The 16,712-nt window shown below is 39.5% G+C and overlaps 2 protein-coding genes across 2 annotated transcripts in view; one reads left to right on the top strand and one right to left on the bottom strand.

Annotated features, from left to right (window-relative positions):
* Positions 1 to 993: 993 nt before the first annotated feature.
* Positions 994 to 12,218, bottom strand: TRMT5 (tRNA methyltransferase 5). Its single transcript, XM_004612379.2, has 5 exons — positions 12,152 to 12,218; positions 10,181 to 10,836; positions 7,514 to 7,638; positions 3,735 to 4,389; positions 994 to 3,363 (listed from the first exon to the last, which is right to left on the bottom strand). The coding sequence occupies exons 1-5, from the start codon at positions 12,154 to 12,156 to the stop codon at positions 3,275 to 3,277; spliced, it is 1,530 nt and encodes a 509-aa protein (XP_004612436.2). The 5' UTR covers positions 12,157 to 12,218; the 3' UTR covers positions 994 to 3,274.
* An 85-nt stretch (positions 12,219 to 12,303) lies between these two features.
* Positions 12,304 to 16,712, top strand: part of SLC38A6 (solute carrier family 38 member 6) — a 71,874-nt gene continuing 67,465 nt past the window's right edge. Inside the window, exons 1-3 of the mRNA XM_004612378.2 lie at positions 12,304 to 12,500; positions 13,543 to 13,673; positions 15,893 to 15,966. Of these exons, the coding sequence (XP_004612435.2) occupies positions 12,396 to 12,500; positions 13,543 to 13,673; positions 15,893 to 15,966 (310 nt within the window). The 5' untranslated portion in view covers positions 12,304 to 12,395. The remainder of the gene's footprint in view (positions 12,501 to 13,542; positions 13,674 to 15,892; positions 15,967 to 16,712) is intronic.

Below are 16,712 nucleotides of genomic sequence, written 5' to 3'. Positions count from 1 at the left end.
AGTATTACTCTCTGCATATTAAAGCAGAGTAGTAAAAATTCTGTGCACTTAAAAGTGTGTTCAGCCCCGCCACTGCACTACCAACTCCACCACTTGAATGAAAGAATGCTCATGCTATTTCTGCAGAGGAGCGTCCTTCATATACTTGGTGCATTTTGACTATACGTGCCCTGGGTGGCCTGAGTAGTTTCATAAGTGTCTTTAAAGTGAACATGAAAATTGGAACCTCTTGATTTACATAATTTTGTAGGTTTTTTTTTTTTAAGGGGGAAGAGTCAAGTGAATAGTAATATTGAGATCTGTAAGAGAATAGAGTGGTTACTGGGAAAATTTCTGAGAACTGGGCTTTTTTCTTTTTCTGGACTCGTGGTGCTAGGGGCTATGTCTGGCAATGCGCAGGGAACCATAGAGTGTCAGGAATCAAATCTAGGGCTCTCAAATGTGCTCCAGCCAGTCAAGCTATCTCCCTAACCCTGGAAAATTCAAGTTTTGGGTAGGAGAGGGAAGGCTTACACTTAGCATTGCTTGGGTAACCAGACCAGGCCAGGTCCAGGATCTCTGTGCAAAGCATGTGCTTGAGCCAGTTTTTGTTTTCTTTTGGTGACACACTGAGCTTACTCCTGGCAGTGCTCCAGGTACAATCAACAATGCCAGGGACAGTACTGGGTCCAGCTGCATGAATGGTAAGCTCATCTGCTATACTTCCTCTCTAGCCCTGCTTCAGCCTGCTGGGCCAACTCCCTGGAGCACTTATTATAACTTTTTTTATAGTATAGGATACATATAATAGAAGATTGTGATACAAATGTCAGTTTTTGACATTACCACTGTTTGACATTAGTTAATTTTGATTTGAAATCCTAAAGGAATATTATCAGATCTTTACCAAAAGCTAATTTCCAAAGCTTAGAAATATGTTAGTGTATTAGAATAGCATTTTAGGGTGATTCTTCTTGGTAGGAAAAATTTATTCTTTTTTTTTTTTTTTTTTGGCTTTTTGGGTCACACCCAGCGATGCTCAGGGGTTACTCCTGGCTTTGCACTCAGGAATTACTCCTGGCAGTGCTTGGGGGACCATATGGGATGCCGGGGATCGAACCCGGGTCGGCCGCGTGCAAGGCAAACGCCCTACCCGCTGTGCTATCGCTCCGGCCCCGGAAAAATTTATTCTTAACACTGAAGAAATTGCAGTTAAAACTTCCTAATTGCTAATCAGATTAAATTTAGGTTAAACATGCAGGAAATTCAGCTTTACTTCCTGACAAAACTTAAGGAGTTGAGGTAAAGTTCATGACACAGAATTCATAATTGACACTACTGATTTAGCAGGAGATAGAAAATAAACAGATTTTAATGATACATCTCATTTTTACAAGTTGTTTTTGGGCTACTCCTCATGGTGCTCAGGGGCTATTCTTTGTTGTTAAGGAGTGACCTTTGTAGGTACTTGGGAGACCATATATGGTGTCAGGGATTCTACCCACAGGCAACAAGCACCTCAACCCCTATACTACCTCTTCAGCCCATTTTTCCTCCCACAGCTTTTGAAAAATGGACTCAATTAAATCTTTTTATTGTTGTTTTTTGGGTCACACCCAGCAATGCTCAGGGGTTATTCCTGGCTCTGCACTCAAAAATACTCCTAGCAGTGCTTGGGGTACCATATGGGATCCCAGGGATTGAACCCAGGTTGGCTACATGCAAGGCAAATGCCCTACCTGCTGTGCTATAGCTCCATCCCCAATTAAATGTTTCTGTAATTCACATTTTTCTCCCAACTGTTGCAACACATAGATTCTACTTTAAACCTAGAGTTAGTGTTTTCTAATACAGAATTAGTGTTTTCTAGATTTTTTTGAAAATTTATAACCCAATTATTCTATGCAGTTGAAAGTAATTCTCTAGTAATTTAAAACCCAGTACTGATGTCTCAAATACTAAAATATTTTCATTTAAATTGGATTTTTTGTGATTTGGGTTTTGGGGCTGTACTTAATAATACTCAGGGCTTATACCTGGCTCTGCATTCAGGAATCACTCCTGGTAGTGCGACGGGCCCAATAGGATGCTGGCAATTGAAGACCAGGCATTCGGCCAGCCATGTGCAAGGCAAGTGCCTTAGCCACTGTACTATCTCCCCAGCCCCTCATTTAAATTGTTTTGACAGTTGGGAATATTGTGTTGAGTGTTTCTTTAAAGTTTTTATTATTGTTTAACATGGTTACAGTATTATTAACCTTAGGAATGCTCCTCTTGGTAATGTCAACATATATTGTTTTCATGCTATTATCTAATTCGGTATCTAAATAGCTCACACTTCATTGTGCCTTTAAGCCACAACTTCAGAAATCTGCTTTTCTTGTTTTGAGAGAATAGCTTCATATGGTACTAAAAAGGTATTATAATTTGCTGACATATAAATGTTTTATACACGCTACTTAAAATGCTGTAGATTGTAACTCACTGCTATGATGAGTTACAGTATAAAAGGATGAGAATCATATCCAGGCTGTGTTGCAACCTGCCAACCCTGCTCTTACACCATGAAAACTGCCACTGAATAAAACAGGCCTGGTGTATTCTATCCAATAAGGTTTTATTTATGGACACTAAGATTGAAATATTATATAATTTTCATGTCACAAAAGATTGCTCTTTTCCAATTTTTTAAAAAGTGTAAGAAACTTCTCAGATTATTTCCTATAATACAAAAACAGATAATGGACTAGATTTGGCCTGTTGAGCATACTTTGCCTATCAGTGACTTAAATAATGTCGTTTAGAAATTATTTTCAGTGAGCCCGGGAGATGGACTACAGTATGTGCTTTACATTAGGGAAAGCCTGAGTTCAATCCCTAGCAAAGCACAGTCGCTCCCAGTATGGCCCATAAACAAATAAACAAAAAAGGAATTTACTTATATAAAAATGTTGTATAGGAGTGGCTATATAAATCATAGCTACAATCTTCAATTAAGGAAAACTGCAGAATGATATTAGTGCTTTCCTAGGTAGCATGCACTTATCTACCCTCAAAAAAAATTTTCCCCAAAGATAGACAATAAATATTGATTAAAATGCTTATAAAATTATAATTTTAAAATTTGGAGTAAAATATATTTAGCATTCATTTTGCTTATATTTTAATTTAACATTGTGTATAAGAGAGTAGGGACTAAATATAAAGATTTGATAATAAATAACTACTAAAATTTTATGAAATATTTAAATTATATTTTTATACTATAATTATAGTGGGGATAGAGGGTACATTTTCAATTAGTGACTGAAGTAGCTTGTGTTTTTTCTTCTGAAAATGATTTCTCTGTCTTCTGGCGCTTAAGAGGTGGGTCTTCATGATTCTCTGTAACAAATCCAGAAAACCTATTAGTTAAAATATGTAACTTTTTAAAATATTAAGTATTTTTAAAAAATAAAGGTAATTTAAAGATCTTAATTATTCAACTTAGACATAAAATAGTAACATTTCTCTACCATTATTTCTTTAATAAAACAGTCTGCAAGAATGAAGCTTATTGCATGAAAATTTGTAAAATTGGGAGAAGCTTGTCAAAAGTGAATGGCAAGAGGATCTTAAACTGAAGTATCTAAGTAGAATTAATTTAACCTAATTCAAATGTAGTAAAATATATATGTAGCCATGATATACATATGTGTATTTGTACCACATGAAAGGTAGTATAGTTTAGATTTAATTTCCCAGATATTACTCACCTTGATTTAAGGTCTGGTTCTTGTACAGTATAGCAGCAGGAATCTGAAAGGTAATGCATAGCATTTCTTTGTTAGGTGCCACATTTCTTACTATATGAACTGAACTGCATGCCTCCAAGGAAATACCCAATACAGTTTCAGCTCGTTGTCGGACATCCTTAGCAGGATCAGCATCTTTAGAAAAGCTGTAACAGTGCACTGTGGGAAGGAGTTCATTGCTGCATGGCTGCCCATCCAAAAGGGACTTGAAAGCACTGAGAAACTCTATAGCCTTTGCCGGCAAGTTCATGACAATGTGCACAGAGCGTCTGCTTTCTTTTGACAGTGGTCCCAGCAGCTGCATTAGCTCTTCTCTGACTGGTCCTTGAAGGAAGTTTTGTCCATCCAAGTTAAACACCTTTACTTTCTGGTCAACTTTATTTAATTTACAGTTATGCAATAGCCATTTATGGGATTCAGGATTGAGATCATTGGCAAATACAGTACAATTTTTCTTTGCTACTGGAATGGCAAAGGGTCCAACTCCAGCAAACACATCAAACAGGATATCCCCAGGTTTGAGAAGTTCTGTGATACGGCTGTGTTCTGTAGAGAGACGAGGATTCCAATAGACCTTTGAAAAATCAAATTCATAGGTGTAGTTGTTTTCTCGAACCTGAAAAAGGGTATTAAATTTTAGTTAATCTGCTTGGTCTATTGGATGGGTGTACCAATCTACAAACACACATATACTTACTACTATTAAAAGAAGTAACTGCATTCAAAGGCATTTAAATTAGATTTCTGATGCCTGAGGACTGGCACTGTCATACCTCATCAAAGCCAGCGGCTCTCTATCTCATCCTAAAAGGCTGTGCAATGATTCACAAATCACAGGAGGAATTTTTCAGATAGGTCAATGAGAAATCTTAATTACACTTATATAACCTGATTGGGTGGGAGGTGTAATTTGAAACAAGATAGTACATATTATCTTGACAGTAGAGAACTAAGTTGTCAATAGCACTTAATATAACAATCTTCCCACCTTAATAGTTTTCAGTTTATAAGAGGAAGGAAGCATGATATGTGTGTTGTGTGTAAAGTTCTGGATAACTGCTGTTTGGGGACAAGGTTTGTTTGGGCTGTGCCTGGCTGTCCAAAGGCATCACTCCTGGCTCTGCTCAGGGATCACTCCCTGTGAGGCACAGGAGACTACATGTGTGAGGGATCAAACCAGGGTTAGTCAGCCACGTGAGACAAGCACCTTTACCTCTGTATTATCTCTCTGGACCAATTTTGCTGTTTTTAGATAGGTAGACTTTGCAAATTTCATACCTGTAAGTTGTAACCAGTGTACAGAACAAAGTATTCCTTTGCCTTTGCTCTTCAAGCTGTTTTTTGTTGACCTGTATCTCACCTGCTTCTCTTATCTCTTTGCTTGCTTTTTCTACTGTGTAGAAGTCCATGTTCTCTCTTGAACACGTACTTCTCTCTCTCTCCCCTCATATCTTTCTAAGTGAGTTTAAATATAGCTGTTATTCACTAAAAAAAAAAAGTCATTCCCTCTTTTTTTCTTTTCCAAATCTAAGTTTTCACAGATAAGCCAAAAAATATAGAGACAATCCTGAACAAAATTAAAACTTGTAGCACTTCTTTTGGCACTACCACAAATAAAAAACAAAAAACAAACTAAAAATAGTCATGAACTATGACTTCAGCTACCATCTTAAGTCCATTATTTCATAGAATAAAAGTTTCCAAGTTCTAGAAATCTGAGAAGATACATCCATATGCTTCCTTCATGAACTTCAACTCAAAATTTGTACATGCTGCTTTTCTATCAAGCATATATTAGATACTCAGAGTTGAAAATGTGTCTTCAAAATTCTGCCAACTAAAATCTCTTTATGTTTTATAATCAAATGTTTTGGATGCTTTTCTTGAAATCTCCTTTACTCCTTTTTAAAAGCTTCTTAATGTGAAATACTAAGATCAAGTTAAACTTGATCCAACTAGATCAAGTTATTTAAAAAAAAAAAGTTAAGATTCTTAATGCTCTGATTTTAAAGCTCTCTTTGAACCTTACTCCCTTACTCAGCAGTGCTTTAATCAGCTTCACTATCAAGAACCTTTTGACTCAGGGAAAAAAAAGAATATGCGGTGTACTTAAAAGTTGTTTGAGCTCCTAAAGTTAAATGTGATTTTATCTGGAGCGGAGAAATTAGAGAGGCCAGAGAAATAGTACAGCAGGCAAGACATGCAGCCAATCAGGACTCAGTCCCGAGCATCACCTACACACACAGCCACACACAGGAGTGATCCCTGAGTACTCAACCAGGATCAAGCCCTGAACACAGCCAGTGTGGCCCAAAAGCCAAACAAAAACAAGAACACAGACACAGTTGAATTTTTACATGTAGAGTATAAATTTAGTAATGGGCTGGAATGATAGCACAGCGGGTAGTAGGGCGTTTGTCTTGCACGAGGCCAACCTGGGTTTGATTCCTCCGCCCCTCTCAGAGAGCTCAGCAAGCTACCGAGAAAATCTCGCCCGCATGGCAGACCCTGGCAAGCTACCTGTGGTGTATTCCATATGCCAAAAACAGTAACAAGTCTCACAATGGAGACGTTACTGGTGCCCTCTCGAGCAAATCAATGAACAATCGGAGGACAGTGCTACAGTGCTACAGAGTATAAATACTGTTTTAAGAACAGACTGTGAGTGACTTAGGAAATCCATTACAAGATCAGTATCAAGTGATCAAGTGAAGAACATCAACAATGTTCAGTTGGAGTATGCCTAAAGAGTCAGCTGAAGTAAACTGAATTTCATTACCAAAGAATTTATCTTCAAATCTTACTCTGCCTTAAAAGACCTCATACATTCTATACAAGCAGTAGGCAGTGAAGGCTTGGTATTACAGGGACAACCAAGTATCAGCTCTAGAGTCAAAAGTTTCGCTCCAAACACCTCATCATTCCTTACTACTCACCTTACTAAGAAGTATATCAATAACTACCATCACCATTATATTATGATTCTTATGCAGGCTCATTTGGCTATGGTGCTCACACACTCTGGATGTAATGCTTGCAGGAGTTGCACACTTTTTAACTACGGTCCACTCATCTGGCTGTGCAGTGAAGACCATATTTATTTAAAAAAAAACTATCTCAAATACCCATTCTATCATAACACAGTTTAATGAAATCTCTATCAATGAATACTTGGTTAATTTCCATTCTTTTATTGTTAAAACAAGGTCAGAAGAACCAATCTTTTCCAACTATATCCTTGGAATAACCCCCTGTAAATGGAATTCTGGGTCAAAGCGTATATGTAATTAAAGCTGCAAAATATTACCACACACTTCTTAATGTTGGTATCAAATCTGCACACCTATTAATACATGTAAGTTCTCACAGCCCACATACTAATGAATAGTTTTAATTTTTATCACTGTATCATTGTCACCCCGTTGCTCATCTGGATTTGCTCGAGCAGGCACCAGTAACATCTCCATTGTGAGACTTGTTGGGCTGGAGCGATAGCACAGCAGGTAGGGTGTTTGCCTTGCACGCAGCTGACCCAGATTCAATTCCTCTGCCCCTCTCGGAGAGCCTGGCAAGCTACTGAATATCTCGCCCCCACAGCAGAGCCTAGCAAGCTACCTGTGGCGTATTCAATATGCCAAAAACATTAACAATAATTTTTATCATCTTATAAATTTAATACTTACCATAATGTTAACTAATCTTAATACACAAGTACTAAAAGATAATAAAATACTCCATACCTTGGTCATCATGTTCTCCTCTCCAGATAGGACTTCCATTTGGAAATTTCGGTACGTATTGTCAATATTATTGATTTTATTTACTGCTGAAGTGATTCCTGGATTTTTGTCAATCACAACTTGGCCTAAAAGATGAGAACATATAATAAGCATTGTCTGTTGATGGTAAAATAAAAGCTAAAACGTGAAGCAGAAATAAACTATTCTCTCTATCTACAGAAAACTTCATCTATCATGTGTGAAGCAGAATGCAGTTCTAAAACTTCAACGTATTAGTAAAGCTAATGTCCAACCACAGTGTCCAATACAAGCACAAAATAGGCACAATTTCATTTAATTTTGGTTTGGGGCCACACCCATGCTGCTCAGGGCTTAACTTCTGGCTCTACACTAGGTATCACTCCTTGTGGACTTGGAGGAGCATAAAGAGTGACAGGGATCAAACCCAGGTTGGCCACACACAGGCAAGCGCCCTATCCACAATACTGCTCTGACCCAAAATTGGTACAATTTTAAAGAAAAATTTCTAAGAAAGGATTAGGGGCTAAGCTAAATTTTTTGCATGTGTTTAAAAAATTTCTCAAATGTGCCAATACAATAAGCAAAATAGTGAAAAGTGGAAAGAAAGAAAATGACAGAGGCAACAAATGATCTTTTTTTTTAAAATTTTTTTTGCTTTTTTGGGGTCACACCTGGCGATGCACAGGGGTTACTTCTGGCTCTACAATCAGGAATCACGCTTGGCGGTGCTCAGGGAACCATATGGGATGCTGGGAATCGAACCCAGGTCAGCTGAATGCAAGGCAAATGCCCTACCCAGTATGCTATCACTCCAGCCCCCAACAAATGGTCTTAAATGGCAACTAACAGGATCTGTCAGTCTCCATTTGTTTCAGTGTTTGCTTTACTGTATATATGAACATACACCTCACCTTTTGGAAAAATGTCAGTAAAATAATATTTTCAAATAAAAGAAACTAAATTTTTAGATTCTTCCCTAAATAAAATATTCATTTACTTGAACTGCTGTCAAATATTTGCCAGAGCAGAAAAAGCTACAAATAAAATATGCCAGACGTGGTATATTGATGCTCTTTAATCACAGTCTACTTTTTTGGTCAGCACTTGAAAGATTTATAAGAATCTATATGCTATGTCATTGCATAAGGGAAGATAATTTGGTGTATAAATTAATAAAAAGCACTTATACTACAAATACACTAAAATAGAACTAAAATTTGTCTTAGTTCTTTTGTTGATTAGGTACTGATTTGAATATGGTAATACCAATGAACTCTAATCAGTTGTTGCTTTGATCCAGTTGTTCTGCTTCTGGTATTAGTTCATTAGTTCAGGTATTAGTTCATTAGGTATACGAGTTAGTTTGGGACCAAAGAGATAATACAGGGGTTAAGGCACTTGCCTTACCTGCAGCTGTCCTGTTTAATACCTGGAACCACATGATCTGGAAACTGCCTTCTAGTTCCTCTGGGTATTGTTTTAAAACACCTCCCACCCAAAAAGTTTGAAATAATAAAATGGAGAAAAATCCCACACCTATTTTGAAAGTGCTCTAGTAGAGGCTGAAAAATTATCACTTTAGAGGCCAGAGTGGTACTACAGCGTGTAGGATGCCTGTCTTGTGCACCATCGACCTGAATTCAATCCCCAGCATCCCATATCATGGTCCCCTAAGGACTGCCTGGAGTAATTCTTGAGTACAGAGCCAGGAGTAACCCCTGAGTACAGCTGAGTGTGACCCAAAACTCAAAACAAAACAAAAAAATTACATTACCACTCTGTCAAATGTTTCATTTTAATTCTATTTGTACTCTAATATGAAAGGTTTAAAATGCAAAGCCAAAAGAAATTTGAGTTAGGACAAGCAACAGAACTCATAGGGCAGTCTAGACTTGACATCTGTACCCAGTCATAATTGTAATGATCTGCTTAGGTATTATCTATCATATAATTATCAACTGTTCATCAATAAAAACAAAGGAAATGCAGAATAGTGTATTTCTGAAATCCTAACCACGCAAAATACCGAGAACTATATTTTAAATTACCAGGAGTCCTGAGACCTACAGTTGAAATTAATCTGAAGAGTGTGTGGTCATCAAATATTCACATAAGAACATTTTGATTAGTCTATATTCTTTCTTTATGCCAAAGATGAAAGGGCCCAGACTCAAACATGGGGCTATGTTTGTTTGAGCACTGCTTCTAAAAGGCTAAGGAGCACTAAAACACTAAGGTGCCTAATACACAGAAGAGGTTCCCTTAGTTGCATCAACTAAAGCATGTAAAGTACCTTGTACTTTGACTGAAAACATTCAAGCTTAGGAAACCTGGATTCAACAAAATCCTGAAAGTTTAATAAACGCTATGTGCTCTAGTGACAAGTGATCAGATTTCTGCCAAAATGAGCGATTCAAGTTTTATCTATGCTCATGGATTGTGTACACAGAAGCTTGAATTGCTATTTAGAGCATGTTATGACTTGAAAGGGTATTCAAAAATAGCCCTTAAAGGGGAGTATACTGCTCAAAATTTAGCATAAAATTAAAACAGAACACCCCACTTTTGTAATTTGGCATTAAAAAAATCCTACAAATTAGAAATTGCTGATTGCTTTCTAGTGTGTTATTACTATGACAAACCTACCAATTAAATGCTTGAAAGGTAGCTGATGATCTCGGAGATTCAGATGGGCAATATGTCCAACTCTGCTAAATCCTGAAGTCACATCTTGGCCTTCAGGAAGCACAGCTTTTAAGATTTCTTCCGACTTAAAGTTTTCATAAGATAATTCTAAATTATAGTTCGATATTTGTGGGTTGACATTAAGCTCCTTTAAGATACTGAGTTCAGCTTTCTCAAAGCAATTATCATTTAGCATCTTAAAAGGATCCAACATAATTAGCCTAATTTCTTCATCTTCAGGGTCTTCAATCACACGTTTTATGCCTGGTCGCTGCAGTGCTGCCCTTTTAAGGGATCTCATCAATTTATTGACTACTTCTTTTCTCACTTTAAGCACTGGGATGGTGACGGTCTTTTTAAAAGCTGTTCTATCAAGTTTTGTCATCCCTCGGACATTGGGAGGTGGTGAAAATAATTCAGTGTCTTTCTGACTTGTTTCTATCTCAGGCATGGTTGAGAGTTTTTTCCTTTGATCCAACAAGAAAATACCAGGTGCTTTGCTAAGCTTCTGTATCAGTGATGTCCAACCTAATGGGATCAACAGTTCTGATTCAGTTATTCTACAGCCTTGCACTTTAAGAAGTCTTCTCGAGAATCCAAATGGCTTCCAGAAAATCCTAAAAAAATCATTCATAAAACAGTGTTTAACTACGTGTTCATAATAGATTGAGAATAGGGATCTAAATTGTTTTAAACTGCTAAATGATTAAATGGTGGATAAGAAGTATATTTTTTCTAGGTTAGGGCAACTTTTATTAGTGGCAAATCTGCACCTGTACCTACCAGCTGCTGGGAGGGTTTAGCAACCCACCAGCCTTTCCATAATACACGAACGTCTCCACCCTCGGTTTTCCAAACTAAGCTTGGGCTAGAAAGGCTGAGAGGCTCGCTCTTCAAGCTCACGGTCTCCCTTGAACACGTTTCTCGCTTGCGAGTCTGGTTTTTTGCTTGCTTATTTCCACTCTGGAGAAGCCTGTGTTCTCTCCAACACTTCTTTCTGTCCCCTTTCTAAGTTTCAATAAAAGCTTTATCTTTTTTTCACCAAAACAGAAAAAGAAAATAAAGGCTGCGAGCTCAGTGAAAGAATTATCTCTAAATGGTCATTATATTTACTTTATCGGTGGTCGTATTTACTAGGATATTCTGATGTTTCTTGTGTCGGACGTGTTCAATCACTTAAACACATAACTAGTAGAGTATGTATTAAATCCCTCAAACACATTACTAGTATTGGGAGATGTGCGCCCTCGTTTTGAAAGAAGCGGACTACAGCTTCGAGGGAGATTAATTCTTCCGGAGGCTCACCGCGAGTTAGCGGGAACGAAGAATAAAACCCAGAAGGTCCCGTGTTCTTCGCATGCAACTAAGTGGTTTTGCTTTCGATGGTTTGCTTACTGCTAACCACCCCCCCCATCCCCCAGGTATAGATATCGGTGTTTTGTTTTTTTTAAAACCAAAACCCAGCTTGAGTGTTACTTGCACGTATCATTAACAGCCATCAGTTATGCAGTCTGCAACCTAATGATTTGTCAAGGGGGTTAAAAAAAAAAAAGGCTCGGCTGTCGCTGCACCCCGTAAATCAACTACTGGCGTTCACAGAATTCCAAATCCATGTAGCAGTTAAGTCAGCTGCGGGCTCTTGGATAAATTAAATCAGAGTGTCCGCACCTGTAAAACGTGTACTCCAGTGCTAAACGCTTTTGGAAGCAGTAACCCGATTCCTCCCTCGCGAGGACTGGAGACCCGGGGCCAGCACCCGGGCGGGAGGGTACCTCCGCGAGCTTCCGCGCCCACCAGCGCGCGGCGTCGGCGGACCGCCACCGCCACCCGGGCCTCGGGTCCCTTGGGAGGACACCGCGGTCGCCACCTCACCGGGGTGCCAATCTCAATTTCCGCGTCGCTCCGCGGCAGGTTCCGAAACTAGACCCTCACCTCATGCTTTGGTGCAGCGCCGCAGGAGAGCTGGGGGAATAGGCTGGCGCCTCGACGACGTCATCCCGAGGCGCCGCCGATACCCAGCGTCATCAGTCGGCGTCGGTTCCTTCCTCTCTTCCCTCCCTGGTGAGCTACGGGAACCCGGAGGGGCCGGGTGCTAGCTCCGCCCCTGGCGCGACAGCGGTCGGGAGGGCAGGGATCGGAGCGCGCAGATGGACCTGGTAGTCGGCCAGCAGGCAGCATGGAAGCACCCTGGGGGACCATCAACGCCGAGCCAGGCTGGTTTGTCTCCGATCCACAACCCGGAGAGGCGGAGGCGGAAGAGTCGAGCCCGTTGCTAAGCAACGTAAGTGGGCTCAGTTCGTTTCCCGGAGCTGCAGGCTTCCCGGCTTCCCTGAAGCGCTGGCCAAGTGAAGGCCCGGAAAAGTGGGGGGATGGCTCCCATTAAGGGGAGAGGCTGGAGCCTGACCTTGGGGGGGGGGGTGTGAGACCCAAAGACAGCCGCCGAGATCCAGATGAGATCAGGCGGTGTTTATAGAGGTGATGGCAATCTAACATGCCTAGACAGAAATACTGAAGATGCAGGCTCAGGTAGAAGTGTGTGACGGCTGGGGGGCCCTATTGCCTAAACCGCACTAGGGTGGTCCTTTCATTTCCCCTCGACCAGGCTTGTGAGATTTTTGCAAGTCACAGATTTTCCTTTCACCCATTTAGCCATTGAAAGCCCATAAGCATCCTTAGCGGCGAAGGGAGTGAAGGTGGCCCCGGAGTAAGGCACTTAGCACTGCCCTGATGCTTGGCTTCTGTCTTAACCCAAGTCCCTGAACTGTCAGCTTCCAGGACTTCTTGCCTCTTGGCATTTAAGGACAGGGATTTTCATGCAATAATCCTGGCCAAAACAAAGTGGGTCGATTCTTTTAATTACATCATCATTGCGAAGTATTCCTGACCATCCTCTTAAGTTTTTAAATAGAAATTCGGTTTTTGCTGGCCTAATTAGTTGGGGAGCCAGTGCCTCCAGCAGCCCTCTTGGCTGACTCAGGACTTCGGCAGTCACATGCCCCAGGCCATCTCCCATCTCTCTTTTCCCTATCACGTGGTGGTTCCTGACTATCTTCCTCTTTGTAGTCACTGGGTAGTCCTGGCTTTTACTGAGTCAGCGAGTCTGACCTCTCTGCATATGGTTTTCCTCGGAAGTTCAATTTTTAGAGCTGCGTTTGCAGGAGGTGGAAGAGGAAAAAGAAGGTCATTGCTCGCTGAGCAATAAGTGTGCCACAGTGCTTGGTGGTGTGCGGGACCTCTCCATAACCTGTCATTCTTGAAGTCAACTTCACTGTCCCGACATATAAATGTGTGTTTACAGGACTGTTACCTTTGTTTGCTTACAGGAACCCCACAGACAGGGATCCCCAGGAGTTTCATTTGGCTTCTCAGTGTTTAATTTGATGAATGCCATCATGGGAAGTGGCATCCTTGCCTTAGCTTATGTTATGGCTAATACTGGTGTCCTTGGTTTTGGGTGAGTTTCTCTTTGTTTTGCTATTACTCTTTGTTTTATTTTGCATTTTGATAGTATACTGAGAAGAAAGAACTTAGCATTTTCCTGTTGTTCTTTGTTACTAGTCTGTATCTTGGAGACTATGTAATTGCATTTTTTTTCAGTCCAAAGGGTGTGATGAATTTTTTAAAAATGGAAAAAGTTTGTTTTTTCAGGTTGACCAAAGTGCATCAGAGCTTATAAATCATGTAGATTATTTATAAATAGCAATTTGTGAGTGTAAATGAAGCACACATCATGTTTTCATTACCTTCATCTCCTATTATTAGGTTGGTTTTATTTTTCTCTTTCTAAGGCCAGACTTCCTAGCTTTTCCGTGTTTCTGTAGGACTTTGTAGAAACAAGCTGTTACATGATAGTTTGTATGCAAGTTATTTTTCCCACTAAATTGTGTTCTGTTTTTGAATTTTTCGAGCTACTCCTGGACTGTGCTTGGAGAGCACTTGGTGCTGGGGGTCTAACCTAGGGCTTCCTTATGCTCTAGCTTCTGGAGCCATCTCCCTGACCCTGCTACACTTTGAAATCCTTCAGAATTAGACCTTACCCTTCGTGGCTATGTTAATAGAATAAATGACCATGGTTAATAGAACAAATGAACAAGTTTGTTATGTCAGTAGAAGCAGGCCTATTTTATTAGGAAATTTAAAGCACATTTATTCTCCTTAATTTATTACTGCTCCTATTTTCAATTTCTTGATAGACTAACTACTTTTTAAGTAACCCAACTTCCTTTAATATGAAGTATATTTATAAGCTTTCACAATTTGAAATTTTCAAAGCTGTATGTGACACTTTGGACAGTATATAAATATGGGATTTGTGTTTTGCTTCTCTGATTTAAAAAAAAAATATTTTTTGTAATGGATCCCCGTGAGGTGCAGTTACAGACTACAAACTTCTGTGGTTACATTTCAGTCATACCATGCTCCAGTACCCATCCCTCCACCAATGCCCATTCTCCACCACCAATGATCCCAGTGTGTCTCCCCACCCCACCTCACTCACCCCGCCCCCGCCCCACTTCTGTGGCAGGGTATACCCTTTTGCTCTCTCTCTCTCATTTTGGGTGTTGTGGTTTGCAACAGAGGTATTGAGTGCCCATCGTGTTTGGTCTATAGTCTATTTTCAGAATACATCTCCCATCCTGAGTGGCCCCTCTAATTGCTTTTCTTTGAAAAATTAGATTTCTACTCATGGCTATCACCTAACATGTACAATATGTTCTCAGTGAATAATATCACATTTGCCATTTGGTGACATCAAACTGTCATTTTGGGGAGTTTCTAATGTTAGTTTATTGATGAATGGACTTTTATCTCTCAGTTTTACTATTACTTAAATAGACTGGAAAGAGAGAAGCTCTTCAAGTAGTGAGGCACTGGACTGGGAACAGCTTTCTTGAAGCTTGGTGCATCAGCATCTTGAAAATAAGTAGGAGATTATACATATTTCCTTTTGTACTTCTGGTGAGAGGTTCTAGTTAGATTGTTTGCACGTCCTTCAAATTGTGTCATTAGAAATGTATTCGCTTCATTTGGAGTGTGGGTGGACATTGGTGTGTGTTTAATGTTGCTAGGAAATGTAGTCTAATTGAGTATTGGACTGAATACCAAATGTGTATTCAGTGGAAGGTACAGATAACTAGAAGAGGAGGTATGGAGAAAAGGGAAAAGAAGACAATACATTTCACAGCCAAAATCTGTTGAGACATGTGGAATAGGAAATACTGTTAGATTACTGAATGACTGAATCACTACTCAACCAATGTGGGTGTTAGAGAAAAAGGAAATTTTGGTTTTGTTTTAAGCTTTCTTGTTTCCTTTTTGTGTTTTATGTGCTTATTTTGGGGTCATATTCAGTGGTGCTCAGGCTTATTCCTGACTACACTCAGAGATCACTCCTGGTGTACGTGAGGGAACCATATATGGTGCTGGGGATAGAAGTTGGACTGGCTGTGTGCAAGACAAGTGCCTTTAACCCCCTGTATTGATTTTAAAAGCAGTGTATTTTTATTGAAATATAATTGATAAATATTAAAGAGTATCCTCTTTATTAAATGGCCATAATCCCGCTACTCAGACATTCACATGAACAATTGATGTGAGGAAAAATTTCTTTGTGATGAGATACCATTAAAGTAAACTTTTGCTATGTTGACCATGTACTTTGTTATATTTTAGTTTCTTGCTGCTGATAGTCGCTCTTCTGGCTTCTTACTCAGTTCATCTCCTTCTCAGTCTGTGTATTCAAACAGGTGAGTAAAATTTTACTTTGATTCATCTGATGAAGGGTCCCTAAAATTATATCCACTTGTAGATCTGGATGTGGTAAATTTAATTTCCAGTGACTATACATTATTACTCATAGGATTATTAATATGGAAAATTTTAAAAGGCTGGGATATGTAGACCCAGTCCTCTAAGGTAATATCCCAAGACAGGGAGGAAACTAGCTTTCTTACTGATGCGTTTCTCCACAATGTACAGCATCATTTTCTGAGTCCAAGTAGATAAGGGGAAGCACCTGAAAAGTGTTCAAAGGATCCAAACTTTGTATTATGGAGTATACATTCTGATTGTATTTCTTCTCTGGCATTTCCTTAAGGAAACACCTTAAAGAAAATACTTTCCCAAGCCTGTTCCTACATTCTCTTCCCAGTTTCCCTGTTTGTCAGACAGAGACAAGGTGTTAGAATCAGGAATGTAAACGGTTAAGTTACTAAATTTCAGAGTTAGTTGGGTAGTAATTTTGTGCTTTTACTCTCAAGTCTAGAAATAAGTGACAAAAATAATTTCAATTATAAATTTGAATATATATATATTTCCATACATATATCACTGTATCACTGTCATTCTGTTGTTCGTCGATTTACTCGAGCGGGCACCAGTAATGTCTCTATTCCTCCCAGTCCTGAGATTTTTAGTAGCCTCTCCTTACTCATCTTTCCCAACAATTGGAGGCTCTTTCAGTGTCAGGGGAATAAAACCTATCGTTACTGTT

Source organism: Sorex araneus, chromosome 3 (assembly GCF_027595985.1).
Source record: "Sorex araneus isolate mSorAra2 chromosome 3, mSorAra2.pri, whole genome shotgun sequence".
NCBI classification, from domain to species: Eukaryota; Metazoa; Chordata; class Mammalia; order Eulipotyphla; family Soricidae; genus Sorex; species Sorex araneus.
This window is presented reverse-complemented; position numbering and strand designations above follow the sequence as displayed.

What these genes read in the sequence shown, in the direction of transcription:
- TRMT5 (XM_004612379.2), bottom strand. An exon ending in AGGAGAACATGATGACCAAG is followed by an intron (nt 4,390 to 7,513) that starts GTATGGAGTATT and finishes ACCCTTTTTCAG; the next exon opens with GTTCGAGAAAACAACTACAC. An exon ending in GAACCAGACCTTAAATCAAG is followed by an intron (nt 3,364 to 3,734) that starts GTGAGTAATATC and finishes GATTTGTTACAG; the next exon opens with AGAATCATGAAGACCCACCT.